Source organism: Lolium perenne, chromosome 3 (assembly GCF_019359855.2).
Source record: "Lolium perenne isolate Kyuss_39 chromosome 3, Kyuss_2.0, whole genome shotgun sequence".
In the NCBI taxonomy this organism is placed as follows: domain Eukaryota; kingdom Viridiplantae; phylum Streptophyta; class Magnoliopsida; order Poales; family Poaceae; genus Lolium; species Lolium perenne.
Genome location: NC_067246.2, coordinates 312,881,328 through 312,901,721, shown reverse-complemented (window position 1 = coordinate 312,901,721; position 20,394 = coordinate 312,881,328). Strand labels below are relative to the sequence as shown.

The window sequence follows — 20,394 nt, the reverse complement described above, 5'->3', positions numbered from 1 at the left end:
CTGCACCCGGATGCATATGCACCCTTTATTTAAAATGCATTTTAAACATATTAAAAGATACAAAAAAAAATATCTCTTGTATATCTTGACATGATACATGCTCACAAAGTTGTTCCAACAAAAACCGACATGTTTTGTGCCATATGTAAAAAAAACAAATTTTGATGCTAAAATAATCCATTTCTCGAGATTTAGGAGGATCTGCTAGAGATGCTCTTAACATGACCGGATCTGCTTGAGATGCTCTTAACATGGCTGTTCCGTTGGGTCGTTCTTATCACCGCGCCAGTCCGCCGAGACCTATCCTCTCCGGCCGGCGGCGAAGGGGCCGAAAGAGACTTGCACACAACAAAAACCTCGCCACGGGCCGTTGCTGTTGCACTACCGGCACGGCTTTCTGGCGTCCGACTTCTCTTCCCAGCAACCGATCAACACGCGGATCACAAGTGGACCAGGCGCGATGTACATGTAGAGGCAGAAGACAAGGCGAAACCGAACAGCACCACCATCGATCTCATCTTTCGCCGGCAGCACTAGCACGGCACCAAGTGGCGAACGAGATGGCCATTTCTTTTCCACAGAGAGCGACCGGCTGTGGTGTGGCTTGCTTTCCACCGCGTTATGATTTTTCCATGGGAAGGGAAACAGGACGGAGACAAGGGGAGCAAACCAGCGCCCGCCACCACTACCACAAGTCCACCACCACGCACACGCGCCTGCCTCCCTCCTACCAATTTATTTGTTCCTGTACCAACCAGGCAACCCAACACCAACACCACTGTACCGTTCCTGTCATCGGCCAAAAAACACCAGTTGTGGCAAGCGAAACGTCCACACCAACACCCTCCATTTGCACTATACCGCCCAGGACCCACCGGCGGCACTGAACCGGACGGACACACTTGCCTTCCACTACTCCATGTATGTATCCGATCGAGCAATCACCAGATATGTATGTGGTGCAGAGTGACCATCGTGCATGCACCCCAGGATCGCTACAGACAGCAACGCCCCACCACCAGATCTCTCTCACTCTATAGCCATTAATACATTAAACAGGACCGGACGTACACATACCATTGTTCTGCCATTGTCACTCCCGGAATAGCTACTGCCGGTAGGTTAATACAGGTACTTGCTTACTAACGCTAGCTAACATAGATAGAATATTTACATCAGGCAGGTACTTGGGTAGTACTAGCAAACTAAAGAGCAAGCGGTTCAAGCAAAGGGCATTGGTAATAATAGTCTTGGCCCTAAATCTTTCTGCAAAGAGCAAACCAGCGGAATAAACAATTAAGCAGAGTCTCTACACTTCCTAGGGACTACTAGATCCAAAGAAGGGGAAGGAGGGGGCGATCACCACATCACTGAGTTACTTCTTCATGGCGGGCAGGACACTTCCCCGTGCGATACCTCACCTCATGCCTCAATCGGCTTAGACACGACCTGCAACAACAACTGAAAGGTGAGTCGCTTTCGGTGATGCTTCTCATAGCAAAAACAACAATATCATGTGACCATGCTTGCAGATCAAGGAAAAGGTGAGGTCTGCCTAAGGTAAAAGGAAAAGTGGATACTACATATAACAAGCATCTTTCAAACAAATTTGAAAACAGTATCAACTTGACCAATAACATGAATTCAGAAGGCGCACATACCTAGTTATCTAAATGGCTTGACGTCAGAAGCTGAGCTTTCTCGCTTGTGCCATCGCCATCCACCGAGCATTCCTCCTTTCTTGGGGTCGACGATTTTGAGTTCATCTTCTGAACCTCCTCCTTGGTGTAAATGAAGATCTTGCGCACTATGCTGCAGAACTCCCTGTTCACGAAATAAAGTAATTTTAGTACTAGCGAGGGGAATTCTACTGCATAAGTATCAAGCAAGCGCCAAGATATGAGCCTTACTCCCACGGATCATCTCCCACGAGCATCATGTCACCCTCATTGTCGGTGTAAACAATCTGCCAGTTTTTGCTTGAAGACATCAATTCACCGTCAAATTCAAACATCTTGTCGAGCTCAGCTTTGAGTTCATCGTAGTCACTGAACTTTGACAGATCAACTGATCTTCCAAGTGCAACGCCTTGCTTATGAACCTGCAAAACCATGGACGGTGTCTATAAATTAGTGGACAGATCAACCAAGAAAATAACACACGAACACATGATTAAGCAATACTAAGGACAGATCAACCAAGAAAATAACACAGCAACACATGATAAAGCAATACAGATAGCGCAGCAAATTTGACGACAATATGTCCACGGTATTTAAGAAAATGCATAAAGACACAGTAGCCACAAGCATGGACCAACTATTAACAAAAACAATTCGTACACAAAAGCTTTTGATCAAGCAAATCAAATATCAATTGATATCTTCTTTTAACAACCACAGCAGCATTACCAACAGTGCATAGAGCACTTGGAACTACATATTTATCAGAACATTGAACATATATTATGAGCCAGCCTGAAACAAACACTTATATCAATTATTATTCAGCTTGAACCAGGAAAATGCAAATGTTTATAGCACACAAATATTAACAATTAATACCAATTTCACCTACACAAGAACATGATATTTGCAGTGAGCTGATGAATGGAAAATTTATCCTCAGATGGTAGCAGAAATTGAACAGGCAACAAAGGTCAATATGAACATGTTAACATCAAGTAGACTGGCAGATGGCATTGATATATAAGAAATCACGGCAATACCTTTGTGCAACTCCTTGTGGAAGCAACATGGGGCTTGCTTTGGACGTCTTTTGAACTTTGCGGAGCTTGCTGCGTGCTTTTCTCATTGTCAGTTGTCCCAGCAGTGCTTACAGACACCTCAGGAAAACAATCAGTCGGTGCATGTTGCAATTGATTTAATGTTGCAGATGGTTGAGCATGTAGCAGAGGCTCATGTGTTGCAGCCATTGGGGAGCTCAAGTGGTTAGAAGGGCCACTGGTAGTATCAACTTTAAACCCAAAGATCTTGAAGCCACTGCCTTCTCTTGTTTTCTGCAAGTCAACAGGAGCTATCGATGCCTGAGGCCTGATCACTCGTGGGTGTTCAGCCTGGGAGAACTGCGGAGTTAACCAATTTGATGGGTGCTCATCAAATCTGAAACCTTGTTGTTGATCTCTTGAATTGCCGTACACAGTGCTCTGGCTGTTCCAGAAATGCACCTCATTGGTCTCAGTTTGCATCTTTGTGCTTGATTCAACAGTCATTGAAGGTTGCTGATGCATGTACAAGTAGGGGTCTGGGTAGTGACGAGCAGAACTGTGATCCTGAAACTGGTTCTTGAATGAACCCAGACGATTAGGAGCCTCATCGTAAGTCTGCATGAAGAAGCCTGGGGAATCACCAAAAGACTGAGCACCAGAAATTGCATCCTTGAAGTCAGGTTCACGCCTTCCCAACTGCATCCAATTATCCATAGAGGGCCTCTGCTGGAAAGTTAGTGGATGGTTTTTTCCAATGTTGGGGGACGGTGACCACATCATAGGCTTCTGAACGGTGGCATCAGACTCGTTACTCTCAGTAAGGTTGTTGGTCCTCAAGGTCAGATGCTCTTGACCTTGCAAGACCATGTTATTTTGATTTCTTTGTGCTTGAGCAGAATCCATATCAGCCTTAGTTGCACCTGCAAATGGCAGCAATACTTCCGAGTGTCAAACATGGAAAATATAACTTTCAGCAAGCTTGTACTACGACTAACAACCTTCTAATAGTACCTTCTTTAGTAAGAACAGATGATTCAGGAGAAGCTGCAGGAACACTTGGTCTAGGTCTTTTGACCCGAGAAAGAGGAAGCGGGTTAACAGGAGGTGATGAAGCAGGCTCTATTTTCCAAGGAGAGACTCTATCCGGGCGTGGAATAGTAGAAGGCTCATCCCAACGCACCTAAGTTCAAGAAGCAGTCCTCCATAAGCATGTGAATCTTCCAGTCATACAAAATAATGGGTGGTCAAAAAGTTACCTTAAGAGATCTCCAGCTTGATTCAGGCCACAGCTGGTCAAGATTTTCACTGCCAACTATAGTACCAGTAAACCTACATGACAATGAAGACAATAGGTTACAAATGATGCCTTTGTGCTGTTGGGGGCTAAAGCATAACAGACCACATTTATAGGGAAATCAAATGTACTCCGTAATAGTTACCTCTGCTCTGGTGACTCCTCCCCTTCAAACCGCATTCTGAACCTCATCCCAATAGAATAATTGTTCTTCACAGATTCCATGTACTGATCATAAGGTATGATGAACTCTGAAGGGCTCGTCCTAAAACCAAAGCAAGACATTAGACAGCTGAAATGAATTGATGGACATATGTAGATAAAACTGTAAGAGTGCGCTAGATGTGCCAGCATACCTAGGTTTGTAGTAGACAGTGAACATGCTCTTGGTGTTGATAGCGTGCCACGCAGTTGCAAGTACTCCAAGGTGCATGCTATGGCTAGATATGACTGAAGAAGGCACGTTGGACAGCTGCCTCATAGCCCGCCTAACACCAACACGAAGCTCACCGCTCTCTCCTCTGCAAGAGTTAGAGCACATTCAGCAACAGATCAAGAATTGTCATGGTGGAGAGGAAGGAAACAGCAACAAACCTGAGGAAAATGAAGGCGTCCCCAGCAACAAGCCTTTTGGAACTGACAAACACACTCCAACCGCTCTGAAGGAGATGCCTCCTAGGTTGGCCTGTTGATTCGCAACAATCAGTCAGTTAGCACAATTATCATGGGATTATCATTGATGCCATCAACATCAAGTACAAGCACCCCTTTCCAATTTATAGACGGATTTGATGCATTGCACAGTCACCGACGGCTAAGCTAGAACCAAATGGTCTGCTGAATCGATCAGCTGCTAGAGATCCATACTACCTGGCGAGGTAAAACTGGAAGAGATCTCGCACACGGTAAGAAGAAGGCGAGGAAGAGAAAGTTTACCTCTGAAGATGTGGCGGAAGCGCCAGTCCATGCCGTGCAGATCCTTGGCCACGAGCTCTTGTGTGGGAGGCGACTGGGTCATGTCCTGTGTCAAGTAAGTAGATCAGGTCAGCAAATGCCGCAAAAACGATGGCTGGCGAGACAGACGAGTTCCTCGTCCTAAGCTGTAGTAGTAGTAGCGCGGAATCCAGACGTACCAGGGGAGGGAGGCACTCGTCGGCGTGGCGGCGCAGCACGGAGAAGCCACCGTGCGTGCTGGTGTCGGAGGCGGTGAGCGTCTTGCAGAAGGACCGCACCACCGGCTTCACCGGCGTGGCGCCCGTCGTGGGGCTCGACTTGTCCACCGCCATCTCGTTTTGCTAGAAAAAATCGTACAGGGAAGAGATCAACACCTCGAGCCGAAGAAAATCTCCAGAAAAAATAAAGAAATTCGGTGTAGTAGTAGTAGTGGTGCTTACCTCTGGCTCTGGCATGAGCATGACCTGCGCGTAGACCTCGTCGGTGTCGGCCTCCGCCTGGCAGAAATTCGGCAGAACCAAGTCAGCGAAGCGAATCGAATTTCGGGAGGCGCGCAAAAAAGGTGGAGAAGTTTTCTGGGCGCGGAGCGAAATTGGGGTCGAGAATTGGGCGGACAAAAAGGGGAGGAGAGGAGAAGGAGAGCACGCACCTTGAGCTCGACGTTGATGACGCGGCAGAGCAGCTTGGAGGGCAGATCGTAGAGGCGCATCTGGTTGCCGGCGACCTGGTTCATGGAGGCCTCCACCTGGAAACAAAACGAACCACGGGAACAAGCGAATTTAGCGCGCGAACCGAAGGGGAACAGCCGAATCGCGAGGGGAGGGGGAGGAATTGAGCGAAGAGGAGGGAGGCAGTAAGCGGGTACCTGCTCGATGTGTCCCTGCGGGAAGTAGAAGACGAGGTCCCCGACGCGCGGGACGGTGACGAGCGGGCCGGCGCAGGCGTGCCAGAGCTCGTCGAAGAGGGGATCCCCCGCTGCTCGGAAACGACCACGGAAACGTGAGGAACTAGAAGAGGAGAGAGTAAGGTAGGAGGCCCGTGTTGACCAGATCTGGAGGCGCGCGTACCTGCGGAGGGCGTCTGCGGCGGCGCCATGGCGGCGGCAGGCATCGCTGCGGCAGCGTCGTCGGCGGCGGCGGGGCGGAAACCCTAGCGAGAGGCGGGGATGGGGAGGGAAAGGGGGAAGCCTGAGTAGTAGTAGCGGCAGCGCGAGGCAGTAGAAATGGGAAAGGACGGGGAGAGGGGGAAGGAGGAGATGGGGTAGGCGGATTTGGTGGTGGTCTCTTTGTAGGGGGTAGAGAGAGAAAGCCACACACCCCCGCGCGCACACCCACGGAAAGACGAGGAGAGAGAGAGAAACCGCGAGCCGGCTGGAGCGCGGCAGAGCCGAGCCGAGCCGCGAGCCCCGGCGGTGCTGGACCGGTGGGCGACCGGGCCGCGTGCGTGGCTGGGCGAAACGTGGACCAGCGGGTCGGGTCGGGCCGGAGTCCGGTTCGAGGCGGGCCCCGCTGGCGCAGCGTTGCGTGTGTGGCGCTGTCCGGTCTGACCGCGCTGCAGCGATGTGGGTGGCGGGCCCGCCTACGGGAGGGACAGCTTTTTACGACCGCCATTCATTTCCCACTGCGGAAATGCCAGTCGCTTGCCTCCCACACCTACACTACACCCTCTCTCTACCTTCTTTTCCGAATAGTTTCTGTTTTCCCCTCCATTTTTAACAATCCAATATACAAATATATACTCCATATACAGTCATTGATATGCATTGCTTATTTGACAACAGTCTTGGTCTCGCTGTATTCGTACTTAGTACAGCACCAACTATTCTTCTTCCTACCAGGACAAGCAAGATATTTCGCGCGGATGATGTGGACGCGCGCGAGGCGTTCTGTTGCCTCGTTCCGCCACTTGTTTGCATCGCCGCGTCTCTGCGCAAGCGCAACAGGAGAGAGACCGGCATTTCCTCTTCGGACGGCCAACCTGATATGGATCCATGCTGCCGTGTCTCTTCCTTTTCCGTTTTGGAGGTGGTGTGCACAGCTTTGTTGCTAGGTGCGGTTCGGCTGAAAATGGGGCGATTAATTAGCGTATATTAGGGGTATGCGTGAGCTATAGTTTGCACGCGAAAGAAATTTTTGTCCAACTCCATTGGCTACTGCCGAGCTACAGTGAGGAAGAGGCCCGGGGTCGCTCTCGCAAAGGCAACTCCAGCGGTGACCCTCTCCAACAGGAGCACAAAAAACTGGCACGCTAAACCTCCGTTTCACCGCGCTGTAAACCGCTGGCGCGCGTGATACCGAATTTTTCTCCATCGGTTGCTTCATTTTGCAGCGCGCGTTGGTGTGGGAAAAAAGCACCTCCACCGGAGGCTGTATTTTGCAGCGCGCGGCGCAAACTGCTAAATTCGACCGTTCATTTAAAAATTAATCAAACAAAACTATAAAAATTTGATCGAAAATATGAATATATTAAAAGTTCAACGATACAGTGCGACATAGAGGACGAAAATACAGATCGAAACTACTCGTCCGACTCCCAGTCGAAGTCCGAGGAGTGGGTGCTCGGAGTAAGTCTCCGACACCGGCGTCGTCGTCCACTCGAAGGAGGAGGAGGAGGAGAGGACGATGGTGGACGGCTCTGCGCCGTTCTTCTTTTCCTCCTCCTTCCTCGCCGCCTTCTCGGCCCTCGCCGCCTTCCTCGCCGCGGACTCGGCGCGGCGCTTGTCGCGGCTGGCTTTCTTCTTTGCCTTCGCCGCCGCCTTCTCCTCCTCCTTCTGCGCGTAGAAGGCTTCCGTGGCGGCGACGTCTTCGGGGAAGCGGCGTGCCCACTCGAGGCACATCGCCTCGTCGCGCTCGGCGATGAGAAGGCGCTGCTCCAACTCCTGATGTCGGCGTTGCTGCTCGCGCGTGATCACAGGCGGCGGCGATGTCTTCGGGGAAGCGGCGTGCCCACTCGAGGCACATCGCCTCGTCACGCTCGGCGATGAGAAGGCGCTGCTCCAACTCCTGATGTCGGTGTTGCTGCTCGCGCGTGATCACAGGCGGCGGCGGCGCGAGCATCTCCGCCTGCTCCCACATGAAGACATCATGAAACTTCATGGTGCGGCGGGAGCGGCCCAGTCTCCAGGAGATGGCGTCGTACGCCCGCGCCGCCTCGTGCGCCGTATCAAACGTGCCGAGGCGGATCCGCTTGTCGCAGGAGCGGATTTCCGCGTCGAACCAGCCGCTCGGCCGCGCGCGAACGCCGTGGTAGCTGGAGGAGGGGTGAAAGATCGAGATGTCGCCTAGAGGGGGGTGAATAGGCAATTACAAACTCTTTCGGATTTGTCTTGTAATAATGCGGAATTAAACTATCGTTTAGTTTACAAGCACAAACCCTAAATATGCTAAGCTCAACTAAGTGTAACAATAGCAACTAGAGCTAAGCAAGATAGGCACAAGTTATATGTAGCACAAGTGATAGCAAGATATATGTACTTCAAGCACGATGGTTATCACAAGGAAAGAGAGCTCGGGTATAGAAATAACCGAGGCACGCGGAGACGAGGATGTATTCCCGTGTTCCCTTCCTTTGCAAGAAGGTACGTCACGTTTGGAGGAGTGGAGGTCCCACGAAGGATTCCTCGCGCCACGAAGGCTCACCCTATTCTCCGAACCACACCCACGAAGGATAATGGCCCTTTCCTTATGGTTAGCTTTTCCTCCGCTCCGGAGATGGCAAGCTCCACAACCACTTCACAAGCTCCACGAAGGAGAAGCCCGGGCCTCTTCACAATCTTCTTGAAGAGATCACCGGAGCACCAATCGCCAAGCCAAATAGGAGGTCTCCCTCCAAGAGTAACAAGCTCACGGTCTCTCACTCGAACTAATCGTGGTGGAGAGCTCAACACTATGCAATGATGCAAAGCAAGAACACTAGAGGTGTTCAAATCCTTCACTCTCAAATCCAACCGAAACAACAAATGCTAGGATGAGATAGGAGAGGAAGAACAATGGGGAAAATCAACCAAAGACTCCAAGATATATCCAAAGGGTTCCCCTCACTTAGAGAAGAAATGGATTGGTGGAAGTTTAGATCTAGATCTCCTCTCTTAGATCCCTCAAGAATTAGCAAGAACTATGGGAGGAATCAAAGGGGAGAGAAAGTTCTTCCAAGAGAAATAATGGAGGTGAAGAAAGGGGAAGAACTCACTTGCTCAAGGTGGAAGAAAGGGCTATTTATAGCTAGGGAGCAAGTATACCCGTTGTGGGGAAAAACAGAGAAAAAGACAAGAAAAACGGCCAGAAAAAAATGCCCAGCCGGCCGGACCGAGCAGAGGAGGCCGGCAGGATCCGGCCCAATGGACCAAGCAGCCGGCGAGGCGGCGCGCCGCACAGCGGCGATTAGCCGAGCCGCACGAGGTGGCAGGCCACGCCGTGGGCCGCGCTGGCATAGGCGGCCCGGCGAGGCGCCTGTCGGGCCGGAGGGCGCGTCGGGCAAAGCGGACGCGGACCGGGCCTACGGCCGGTCACGGGCCCAAAGGCCACTGGACACCGGTCCGGTTGGCGCCCGGTTGTGGACCGGGTGGACCGGTGGCTGGGCCGGTCGGCCGGCTGCCCCCTGCCCTTTTCTTTTTCTTCTTTTACCTTTTCTTTAATAACAAATGCCCCCGAACTCCGATTTGAATGAAACCAATTTTGTTTGGAAGATAACAACAAATGCTATCTAATAGAAAGTGAAAACACAAGAATCTGTAGGAGGGGATTTTATCATGAATATAAAAGGTGGAACCTTATATCATGAATAACCGGTAAAATCACCCATCCTCGAAAACGCAATAGAAGATGCATGCTAACTCCATTTTCGATGAACTTGGGCTTGTTGTAAAGCTAGCAACAAGCTCAAGAACCTCACTCCGAGAAATACCAAGAAGCAATAAGAATATGCAAAGTATGCAAAGGATTGAGCTCCCTAAGACGATGTGATCAAGTTACCCAACCGAAAGCCACTCTTAATAGTGCGGCTATCTATCCTATAATCCGGTCTCCCAACAACCACCTTGAGACCGGTAAAAGGAAAACCTAGCAAGGTCATACCTTTGCCTTGTGCATCCCGCTTGATCTTGATGATAGCACTTCACGCTCCACTCAAGCCGGAATGCCTCACTTGGTCATTGTTGCTTTGTGAAGACTCACAAATGTTCCCCCATATACACTATGATGGGAAAGCTTCATTGATGCACATCTTCACAAGTCCATTATCACCAAATGGACGGCAAGCTTCAAGCATGTGATTCACTTGAGATGCTCATCTTGAACTTGCCCAACTCAACCTTGTATCTTCACATACTCACTTAAGATAGAGCATGGCTAATATTGAGTTCCATATAAGAACTCCATCTTCATTTCTTCTTTTTGATCATATCACATATGTATCTTTAAATCGATGATCTTGATGCCAATACACAAGGTGTATCTTTATCTTCATGGCATCCATACTTGAATCCAACACATGGAATACCTATGGAAAATTCCTTCATATAAACTCAATGAAAACATTAGTCCATAGGGGTTGTCATTAATTACCAAAACCACACATAGGGGCAATATACCCTTACAATCTCCCCCATTTTGGTAATTGATGACAATCACAATAAGAGGGTTTATATAATGAATATTAGAAACAAGTACGCAACTTATCCGAGAATAAGTTGTATATAAGAGGTTGTATTTGATATGGTCAAGTAACACAAAGCTACTAGGCCATATCAAAACCGTCTCTACTCACACAACTACAACAAATGCAAGGGATGTGAGTAGAACCAGTATATATAGAGAAAACTCCCCCACAATGTATGCACGTGTGATGAACATGAATTCATTGCATACATTGTCAACATTAACCTTTGGGATAGTTTCCACTATATATATACAACCATGCAAGACATATAAATATGGAATGCATGAGAGGCAAAAAAATACTTAAGCACAAACCAAACTTAAGTATAAAACCATTCCCTTAAACCCTCTAAACTTCTCCCCCATTGGCATCGAGTGCCAAAATGGGTGACAAATTTAGAAAGCCAATATAATGTGAGATCCTCCCCAAAGTGTGCTCTTCTCATAAATTGAGTGGAATCAAATGCACATATCCAATGATGAATACTTGAAGGAATTCAAACTATATTGAGGATCAAAGATTGCATAAGAATAACATGATGGAGAAAGTTTTTGCGGTGACCCAGCATACCACTGCATGTTGTAGTATACAAGTCGTTGATATGATCTTTGCGAAGGGACTTCTTCACAATTTGCATATCCCTCAGAGTGGTACAACAGAAACATTGCAGGTCATAACACTCCATACTTTATTACAAACATTGTCTTAACAAGTTGGTATTCTCACAGGTCCTATGAGAACACCCTAAGATACTACTTAAGTACGATTACAACTCATAACAAATATAAAGAGAGCTCAACAACTTATTTAGGTAAGTTCTACGTTGCTCGGCTCTATGATGCTAGGGTATGTCACTACTCCTCCACCTCCGTGTCATCTGGTCCGTAGACTATCCCATAGTCTACGCCTTCCACTCCACCGGTAAGATCAGCTTCTTCGTAGACCAGCTCGTAACTTCCTTCTGGTGCTCCATCGTTGATGGCCTCCACTTCCGGATCACAGTCTGGCAAGGGTGTCGAAAGAAAGTGAGTACAGGGGTACTCAGCAAGTTCTAAAAGAGTAAAAAGGTGTTTGATGCACTAGCTACGACCATTGATCAGGAAATCGCAGGTCAATGCATGTTTTGAAATCATTTCTTCAAAAGGTTGCTTTTATTATGAAAACTATGCCCGTCAGTCTTCACAGGTTGACTAGAACTTCGTGGAGTTCCTTTCTGCTGCGTTCAGCTTCCTTCCCGAACAAGGACTGACAGCCACAATTTGATACACTCTGCAGAGGTGCGTTACTTTTCCCACAAGAGATCTCACCCTTTTTGCCATCCGCAGGGACTTGCCCCCGTTCACACTTCCTTTGGTGTGAGGCCAGGTATAAAGATCCAAGCCCACACCGCCTTCTCCGCGACTGCAAACCCACCCTTTTGTCCAACCGTACACCCCCAGTAGACTTCCCCCGATAATAGGCTTTACTCACGGTGTACTCCGGACAATCCTTCATAGATGGTAGAGCTTATCATCACTAATGGATGGGGATTTAAAAGGATATCCCAACCTATTGTGGAAGTGCCTCCAACACCCCACCGGCTCTACCAATCCGTTGGCGTGCAGAAGGGAAAAGATACGGCTGGCTTCCCCAGAGCCATTATAGATCTCATGGTCAACGCGATTTGTACGGCGCTAGAATCACTGGACGGCATTGGTAATTTAATCCTAGGGTGATATAACCCATTGCAATGGAACCTCCACCATATCAACACATACCATGGTTCCATTGCCATCCACATAGTCATATTCATAGTTGAAAAGTAACATTTCATTTGCGATGCAGGAATGATAAGTATATAGCTTTGCATTAAAGTAGTAGAAAATACTCAAGTTGACATGAGCAAGGGTGAACTTGCCTGTGGACTGCGAGATAGTGCAGTTCAATGCAGTTGATGGAACCTGGACCTCGGGTTCTGTAAGAAGCATCATTGTCCGGTAAGGACAATGTTTTAAAATCCAAATAATGCAATCATGGATATATTATTTTGTTGAATCCCTTTACCCCGCTGAGTTATATCAATTTAGGGTTGCGTTTAAGATTTATGTCTTTGACAGTAATTTACAATTGATTTAAAAGTATAAATCATTTTAATTCACACAAAGTACAACAATTCAAAGTAAAACTATTTTACTTGGTGATTCCCTTAATCATTCCAAAAATAATTTGAAATCATAGAGTTACCTCTATAGTTTTTTTGGAATCAAAAGGAATATAGTATTTTTCTTGGAAAAATACCCTTTTCAATGGAAATGACTTGGAATAGTAGAATTTCATTTATGAAATGTTTGAAAATAAGTATTTGAACTTATTTGAGATTTTTCCTTGAATTTTAAATACAAAGAAATAATAGTTTAAAATTCCAAGTTATTATTTAAATTCTTAAAATTCATAATTTTGAATTTGTTTCATAAATTTCATTTCATATTTTATTCTTGTTAAAATTTATTTTTCATTCATTAACCCAATTTTTAATGGATTTTTAGAGTTGTATTTGATTTATTAAAAATTGGTAAAATTCTGACCTTTTATTAATTGTCAAAAGACCAAAATAACCCTCTGGCCCCTATTGGGCCAGCCCAATAACCTAAGCCCATGGGACAGCCCACTAAGGCTTGCCCCATAGTGGCTCAGTGGCGCCGAACGGCCCACCTCTCTCACTCACTCGGCCCTCTCTCGCTCTTCGTCCCTAACCCTAATCTCCTGCGACACCGTGGTGATGGCGTCGCCGCCATGGCCGCCGCCTCGCTCCGGCCAGCTCCGTGCTCCCCCGCCGTAGCCACCTACCGAACCAGAACCGCCGCGTGCAGATCTATCGATCTGTCCACGTGGTTTTCCCCTTCTCTTCCTCTCCTGGCGAATCGCCTCCGTTCTGGATCTCGGAAAGAATCGCCTCGACGAACTCCGGCGAGCGCTCGTCCTCGCCGACGATGGGTGTGCTCCTGGGGTTGACCTGGCGCGGGTGCTGCTCGCAGTACTCGTGCCGTCGCCTCAGGTGCTCGCTACGGTGGTGTTGGGTTCGTGTTTGGGTTCGCCGGCGTAACGTCGGCGCCTACCCTGGACTTGCAGCTGTTAGGGCCACGCGAGCACTGCCTCGCCATGCCCTAGCTTCTGCTTCCAGGCGCAAGTAAGTTGCTGCACTTCCTCTTCCTCTTCTCCATATCTGTGCGCCTCCCCTTGTTACTGTTCTTCTTCCTCCTCATGCTCTGTTGCTCTCTGGTGGTCCTGTGATCATGCAGAGCCATGCTATTGCTGCGCAATCTTCCTGTGCTTCTGTCTACTACAAGCTCATGGCCAAATTACCAGTTATTGGTACTGACCAATGTTGCTTTGCTTGCTATTTATGTTGTGCTTGCTTACCTTGCTGTTCCTAGCATGCCCTGTACTTGCCATGCTCTACTGTGCTTGCTCAAAAGCTTGCTATGCCACGATATGCTTGATTATGGCTTGCTTGTGCTTACTGGCATATCATGCTTGCTTGTCTAGGTGTGCCTGTGCTGCATCAATGACACTTGTGTGTGTGCCAGTGGTGCTTGTGATATGCTGCTGTGCTTCCTATGCAAGCTAATGATCCATTGGATCATCCTTTGCTTGTTGGCTAGTTTCCCTGTGTAGCTTGACTTGATTCAATTGATCCATTTGATCAGTTAATTGTCAGTGATGGCTTACTGATTAATACTGTGGCTAAGTGATTCAATTTCCTTGTGATGCTGATGCTCAAGCATCACTGTGCTGTTGCTTACTCAAGCTACTGGACTTGTTCCAGTGGCTATGATGCAGTGATTAAACTGTGTTGCTTAATAGTATGCTACTGTCAGTGCTAAGCATGGATCTGTGATAAATTCATGCTTGTATTAATTAAATTATGATGAACTGCTTATACAGTAATGATTTAAATGACTTGCTTGCAAATGATTTGGCTATTCATGAGTGTTTAGCAAGCAATTGAATCTGAATCCATTTCTGGATAATGATGTGCTATATTTGGCTTTCTTTTAATTGATGCTAAGTGTGATGTGACCTCAGTAGCTTTGCTACTGATTGGTTGCTCACCTATTTAATTGGATCTTGTGGCTACTCAACCTTTGCTTGCATATTTGGGAATCATACTTGATATGAATGCCAATATGTTTGCCTGATGAAAATCTAGGGTTTACTGATGGTTCATAGCTTAGGATTTACTGTGTAGTCTTCTTAGCTGCTAATCCTTGCAATTCATCTACTGGTGCTATCTGTGCATGTGATCTGGCTAGTGTGTGCATCTGTGCATGTGTGCTAGTTTCTGTGTACAAGATCTGTACCTAGATGCTTTTCTATTTTTAGTAGCTTTTTGACTGGCAGTAATCCTTGGTGAAAACCAAGTGATGATCTACCCATATGAGCATCTGCTCATTCCCATGCTTATTTCATGCATATATGATGGATCAGATCCATTGGATCTGTCCAGGAACTTGGTATACCTTGTTCCAGCTCCTAGTGTGAAATATTTGGTTGATGCAGACTTGGGGTTTTTGTGTACAGCCCTTCACCTCCAGTTTCTGGTTGATCTTCTCAGGTCACCATGATTCCTGGTGGCTAAGTGGTTGTGTTGGTTTCTGTTCTTGAGTATGAACTGGTGCTTGTTCTTGCTTCACCCTTACCTGGTGATTTGCAAATGTGGTCGACTGTCATGGTTCTAGGGTTTGTGTGCTATTTATATGGTCTCTACTTCTTCCCTGGCCATGACACACAAGCTTGGTTGCTTTATGACTCACCTCTTGCATTGCCTTGCTGTTGCTTGCCTAGCAACAGCCTTCATATGGTGAAACTTGAGCCCACTGTGGCTTGCTCAGTGTTGGTCTGCCTATGTCTATCTTGTGCTGTCAAGGAATTTGGACAAGCACAAGTGTGCTGTGACAGTTTGCACTGTCCAAACTGAATTTCCTGTGATTTTTGCTAACTGTCCAAACTGAACCTTGCTAATACTTACATTCTGTCTAGTATCTGTTCTTTGTTTTGTTTTGCAGGTTTGAATTATGCTATGGCCAGAAGATCATCCTCAAGCCACTTAGTTTAGGTTTAGTTTAGAATTAAACTTGTAATTTTCCTTTTCTTTTTATTCTGAGCATTATGTCTCAATTCTTGTATCAAGAATATTGTAAAGACTTTGTATATGTGTTGTATATCAATAAAGCTCAAGTTTTGGTTTATGAGCTTTGTATGATGTAATGCTTATATTCTTGATTAAATATTGTATTTGATATTCACTTTGAAATTCAAAGTGATTTGAATTTTATATCTTGTGTTTGAATTTTAAATTCATTGTTTATATTGTGTGATGTTTATAGTTAAATGTTTAACACTTATCAAATGCAGCTATTCCCCAAAGTAACAAGATACAAAAGAGATCATGTCGAAATTTCCCTAACTCACATTGCCTAACCCTAAGTGCAAAATGAGAGAGAACCTCGATCCCTCTTAGGTTTAGTTGCAATAAGGCGCGAAAATTTCCCCCGTTTTGCGATGAAATGCACATCCCATTTCTAAATCTACCCTTCGTTGTTCCTATGTTCTGGATTATTACAGTTTTCACAAATAAAGCAAGCAATCAAAGATCCAATTGGACAAACAGAGATATCATGATAAGAGAGATATAGTGCTCTAAATAAAATAAGAAAGCTCCCTAAGGTTCGTGCACAATTTATAATGTTTGCATTTGAATACAATATGCACAAACATGGAATCCTCACTCCCTATATATCATTTAGAACACAACTAAGATAAAGAGAATATGCTTATCAAGAACAACTTTAGTCCAACAATTACGAGATATGAGTGCATGAAGAAAATAAATAAACCAAGCACCCATAAATCTTCTTTACCAACCCATTAAAAACAAAGGGGTAAAAGATGGTCGGCAAAGAACAAGGATATCAAGGTGATGGATTAACGCTCTTATGTATATGAGTTTCTAAAGTGGACAAAGTGATCCATAAAGAAACATGCACACACAAGAGGTTAACAAAATAGATAAGACAAGATATCCAAGATGAAGTCATAAAATATACCAAAGGATGTTTGCTTAAGAAGCATATATAGCCTATGGCTCCAATTTTCACTTATGGTATATGAATGAACTTCAACCAAGTTAAATCTCAAAAACATCACAACTAACAATAAGAGAAGTAAAGCTAGTTGGAATGTTTTGAGAAAGGCAACAAGTATCACAAATACGAATTTATTTCACAAATTCATCAATATTGCACACAAGAGCTCTTTGAGGAATTGATATGCAATAAATTGCTAGAGGGCATATTAGTGATAGGTGAATCATAAAATATGATATATATATAACCTATCATATGCATCTTCTCAAATTACTCAAATGTTCAATAAGAAGTTTTACTTTAAAAGGGTTTTTCAAGAACCGCAATATTTTCGAGATAAATAATTTCATGCCAAGATACAACCTACAAGAGGTTGGATGCTATATGAGAGTGCATGAATAAGATACTTGTTACTGAGATAGCAATGGCATGATGTAGTAGATAAGATTGCATCGATCGTCCTAGCTTGACTCCAATTATCATATGGTGACAACACCTTCCTTATAGATAAGACAAGCCTCCATTGCATCTCCAATGTACCTAAAACATCATTCAAGTACATCTTGGTCCCCAAACTTATTGGGTCCAAAATGGTTAGACTAACCACAATACATAGGACACACTCCATATAAATATGTGCATATTTATAGATGAAATTTGAATTTCATGCACATCTTAGCCGGTTAGGATTTGATGGAGTATACCCTATATAATGGATCGAAGAAAGAAATCATGCTATAAATATAAATAAATTACATATAAGCACGCACAAAGACTTTTAAAGATCCAAGAAAGATATACTTTGGACAAAACACCAAATGAGTTGAATAAGGCATAAAGGTGTCACAAAAGAAAGTTGCTGTCCAACTTATATCAAAGAAGCAAATCACAAAAGATTTGTTCAACAAAGTTCAACAAATAAATTAAGAAGAAACCATTGAGCATAGAGGATGAAATAAAGCAAACATGCTCAAAGATTTATCTCATTCAAGCTAATAAAATATGTAAGAATGAATGAGATAGCAAACTCCCCAAAAGAGCAAGGTTCGAACAAATAAACCAAACCCTCCACACTTTTCACAATGGCACAATGTACCGTAAGGAAAAGGTATGTATTCCAAAACAAACACTTGATATGAATCAAGAGGATTTATCAAAAGATTTTTCAAAGAGACAAGGAAGACATATGGGAGCAACAAGGATTTGTTGGAAATAAAATAAGGCAATAAGAAGCAATCCAAGGTGAAGATGATCCATGAATTCAACCACATACAAGGTTATCAATTGTCAAAGGCAATGAGTATATTGGAAATAATTTCCGATGGTGAATTGACAATGATAGCAAAGATCAACTTCACAATAAAAAGGCATAGGATAAGTGTATAGAATTAAGCACTATGCACGGATGAAGATTCTTGATAACTTCAACTAGTCAAACAATCACGCACGGCAATGATTAGAATAACTTGAAGCAAACGGTGTCCCAAATAAGATATAGAGATATGTATTTGAGGAAAAACCGCACCAAGAATTTCTTATTCAAACAAGAATCCCCAAGATGAGTAATAAAAGATTTTTATTAGGAATGGAGCTTGTTTGAGCAAACATGCCACCTAGGAACAAGATAATTAAGAGCATCAACTCTAAGTGGCATAACCTCATATGTTCACATTTTCTAGGCTTGTGATATGTACAAAACATATTACTCCCCCATAATGTGATAAAACATTTCTTCTAAACAAGAGGCAACTAAAATTCAATTAGAGATGATTAATGGATATTTAGAATTTGAATTTCTCATGAGTATGACACACCACATAGTGACTAGATAATCTTGCAATATCAATACTAAGTGGTGGTACCCATGTACACACATTTTAAAGGAAGAGAGATGCACAAAGCATATCACTCCCCCAAAATGGGATGTTCCATTAATCACTTCAAAGAGAGCCAAATAAGATATCATCAAGATGCATTAGGCTCAAAACAATACACAAGTATATGATGAGTCAAACAAGCATACTTGAATACACATGATAGGCAAGTAAGATACAACATATACAAACACATATTTGATACAAAACCAAACATGCAAAGGGGGCAAGTAACTTACAATAAATATGATGAGTTGAAGTATAAGTTACCGCAAAGAGGAACATTGGATATAAGATATAGATGATAATCCATACGACTTGGCTTGGTCAAAATATAATATATGAAGATCCCTTAATTCTTCATGAAGTATCCAAGACTCCAATGACCTCCACATGCACCTATTGATCAAGTTTGAGCTTGTTGGTCCCCAACCAAGTTGGATCCAAAGAGGTTAGTCACAATAGGCTTGACAACCCAAATGGTCCTTTTCTTGAAACCACTTTGAGTTCCAACAAACTTGGCAAACACATTGCCATCCTTATCCTTCCCTAGAGAATAATCATCATCAACATATATAGGGTTAGATAAGGTACCACCTAAGCATGAAGAAGCAAGATGCCCCTTCTCACGGCATGATCTAACATGGTGCCCTTCAACTTTGCACTTGAAGCAAACAATCTTGGCCGAATCCTTGACTTTGTATTGGCCCTTTGATACGTCTCCGACGTATCGATAATTTCTTATGTTCCATGCCACATTATTGATGATATCTACATGTTTTATGCACACTTTATGTCATATTCGTGCATTTTCTGGAACTAACCTATTAACAAGATGCCGAAGTGCTAGTTCCTGTTTTCTGCTGTTTTTGGTTTCAGAAATCCTAGTAACGAAATATTCTCGGAATCGGACGAAATCAACGCCTGTGTTCCTATTTTGCCCTAAGCATCCGTAACACCCGAGAGCCGCCGGAGGGAAGCCACTGGGGCCCCACACCACACCCGCGCGGCCGTAGGGGGCCGCGCCGCCCTATGGTGTGGTGGCCCTGTGCCCCTCCGAGGCTGCCCTTCCGCCTATTTAAAGCCTCCGTCGCGAAAACCCTATCACGTTCGACGAAACCCACAGAAACCTTCCAGAGCCGCCGCCACCGCGACGCCAAGATCTGGGGGACAGGAGTCTCTGTTCCGGCACGCTGCCGGAACGGGGAAGTGCCCCCGGAAGGCTTCTCCATCGACACTGCTGCCATCTCCACCGCCATCTTCATCACCGCTGCTGCTCCCATGAGGAGGGAGTAGTTCTCCATCGAGGCTCGGGGCTGTACCGGTAGCTATGTGGTTCATCTCTCTCCTATGTACTTCAATACAATAATCTCATGAGCTGCCTTACATGATTGAGATTCATATGATGATGCTTGTAATCTAGATGTCATTATGCTAGTCAAGTGAGTTTTACTTATGTGATCTCCGGAGACTCCTTGTCCCACGTGTGTAAAGGTGACAGTGTGTGCACCGTGTGGGTCTCTTAGGCTATATTTCACAGAATACTTATTCACTGTTATGAGTGGCATAGTGAAGTGCTTATTTATATCTCTTTATGATTGCAATGTGTTTTGTATCACAATTTATCTATGTGCTACTCTAGTGATGTTATTAAAGTAGTTTTATTCCTCCTGCACGGTGTAATGGTGACAGTGTGTGCATCCGTGTTAGTACTTGGCGTAGGCTATGATTATGATCTCTTGTAGATTATGAAGTTAACTATTG

At 45.0% G+C, this 20,394-nt stretch overlaps 1 protein-coding gene across 1 annotated transcript; it reads right to left on the bottom strand.

Moving 5' to 3' along the window:
• Positions 1–1,025: 1,025 nt before the first annotated feature.
• Positions 1,026–6,217, bottom strand: LOC127345478 (auxin response factor 4). Its single transcript, XM_051371957.2, has 15 exons — positions 6,044–6,217; positions 5,842–5,951; positions 5,626–5,721; positions 5,417–5,473; positions 5,156–5,317; positions 4,959–5,043; positions 4,617–4,707; positions 4,379–4,543; positions 4,168–4,287; positions 3,985–4,057; positions 3,740–3,908; positions 2,729–3,648; positions 1,911–2,101; positions 1,662–1,824; positions 1,026–1,449 (listed from the first exon to the last, which is right to left on the bottom strand). The coding sequence occupies exons 1-14, from the start codon at positions 6,084–6,086 to the stop codon at positions 1,662–1,664; spliced, it is 2,445 nt and encodes an 814-aa protein (XP_051227917.1). The 5' UTR covers positions 6,087–6,217; the 3' UTR covers positions 1,026–1,449.
• Between the last annotated feature and the right edge of the window lie 14,177 nt (positions 6,218–20,394).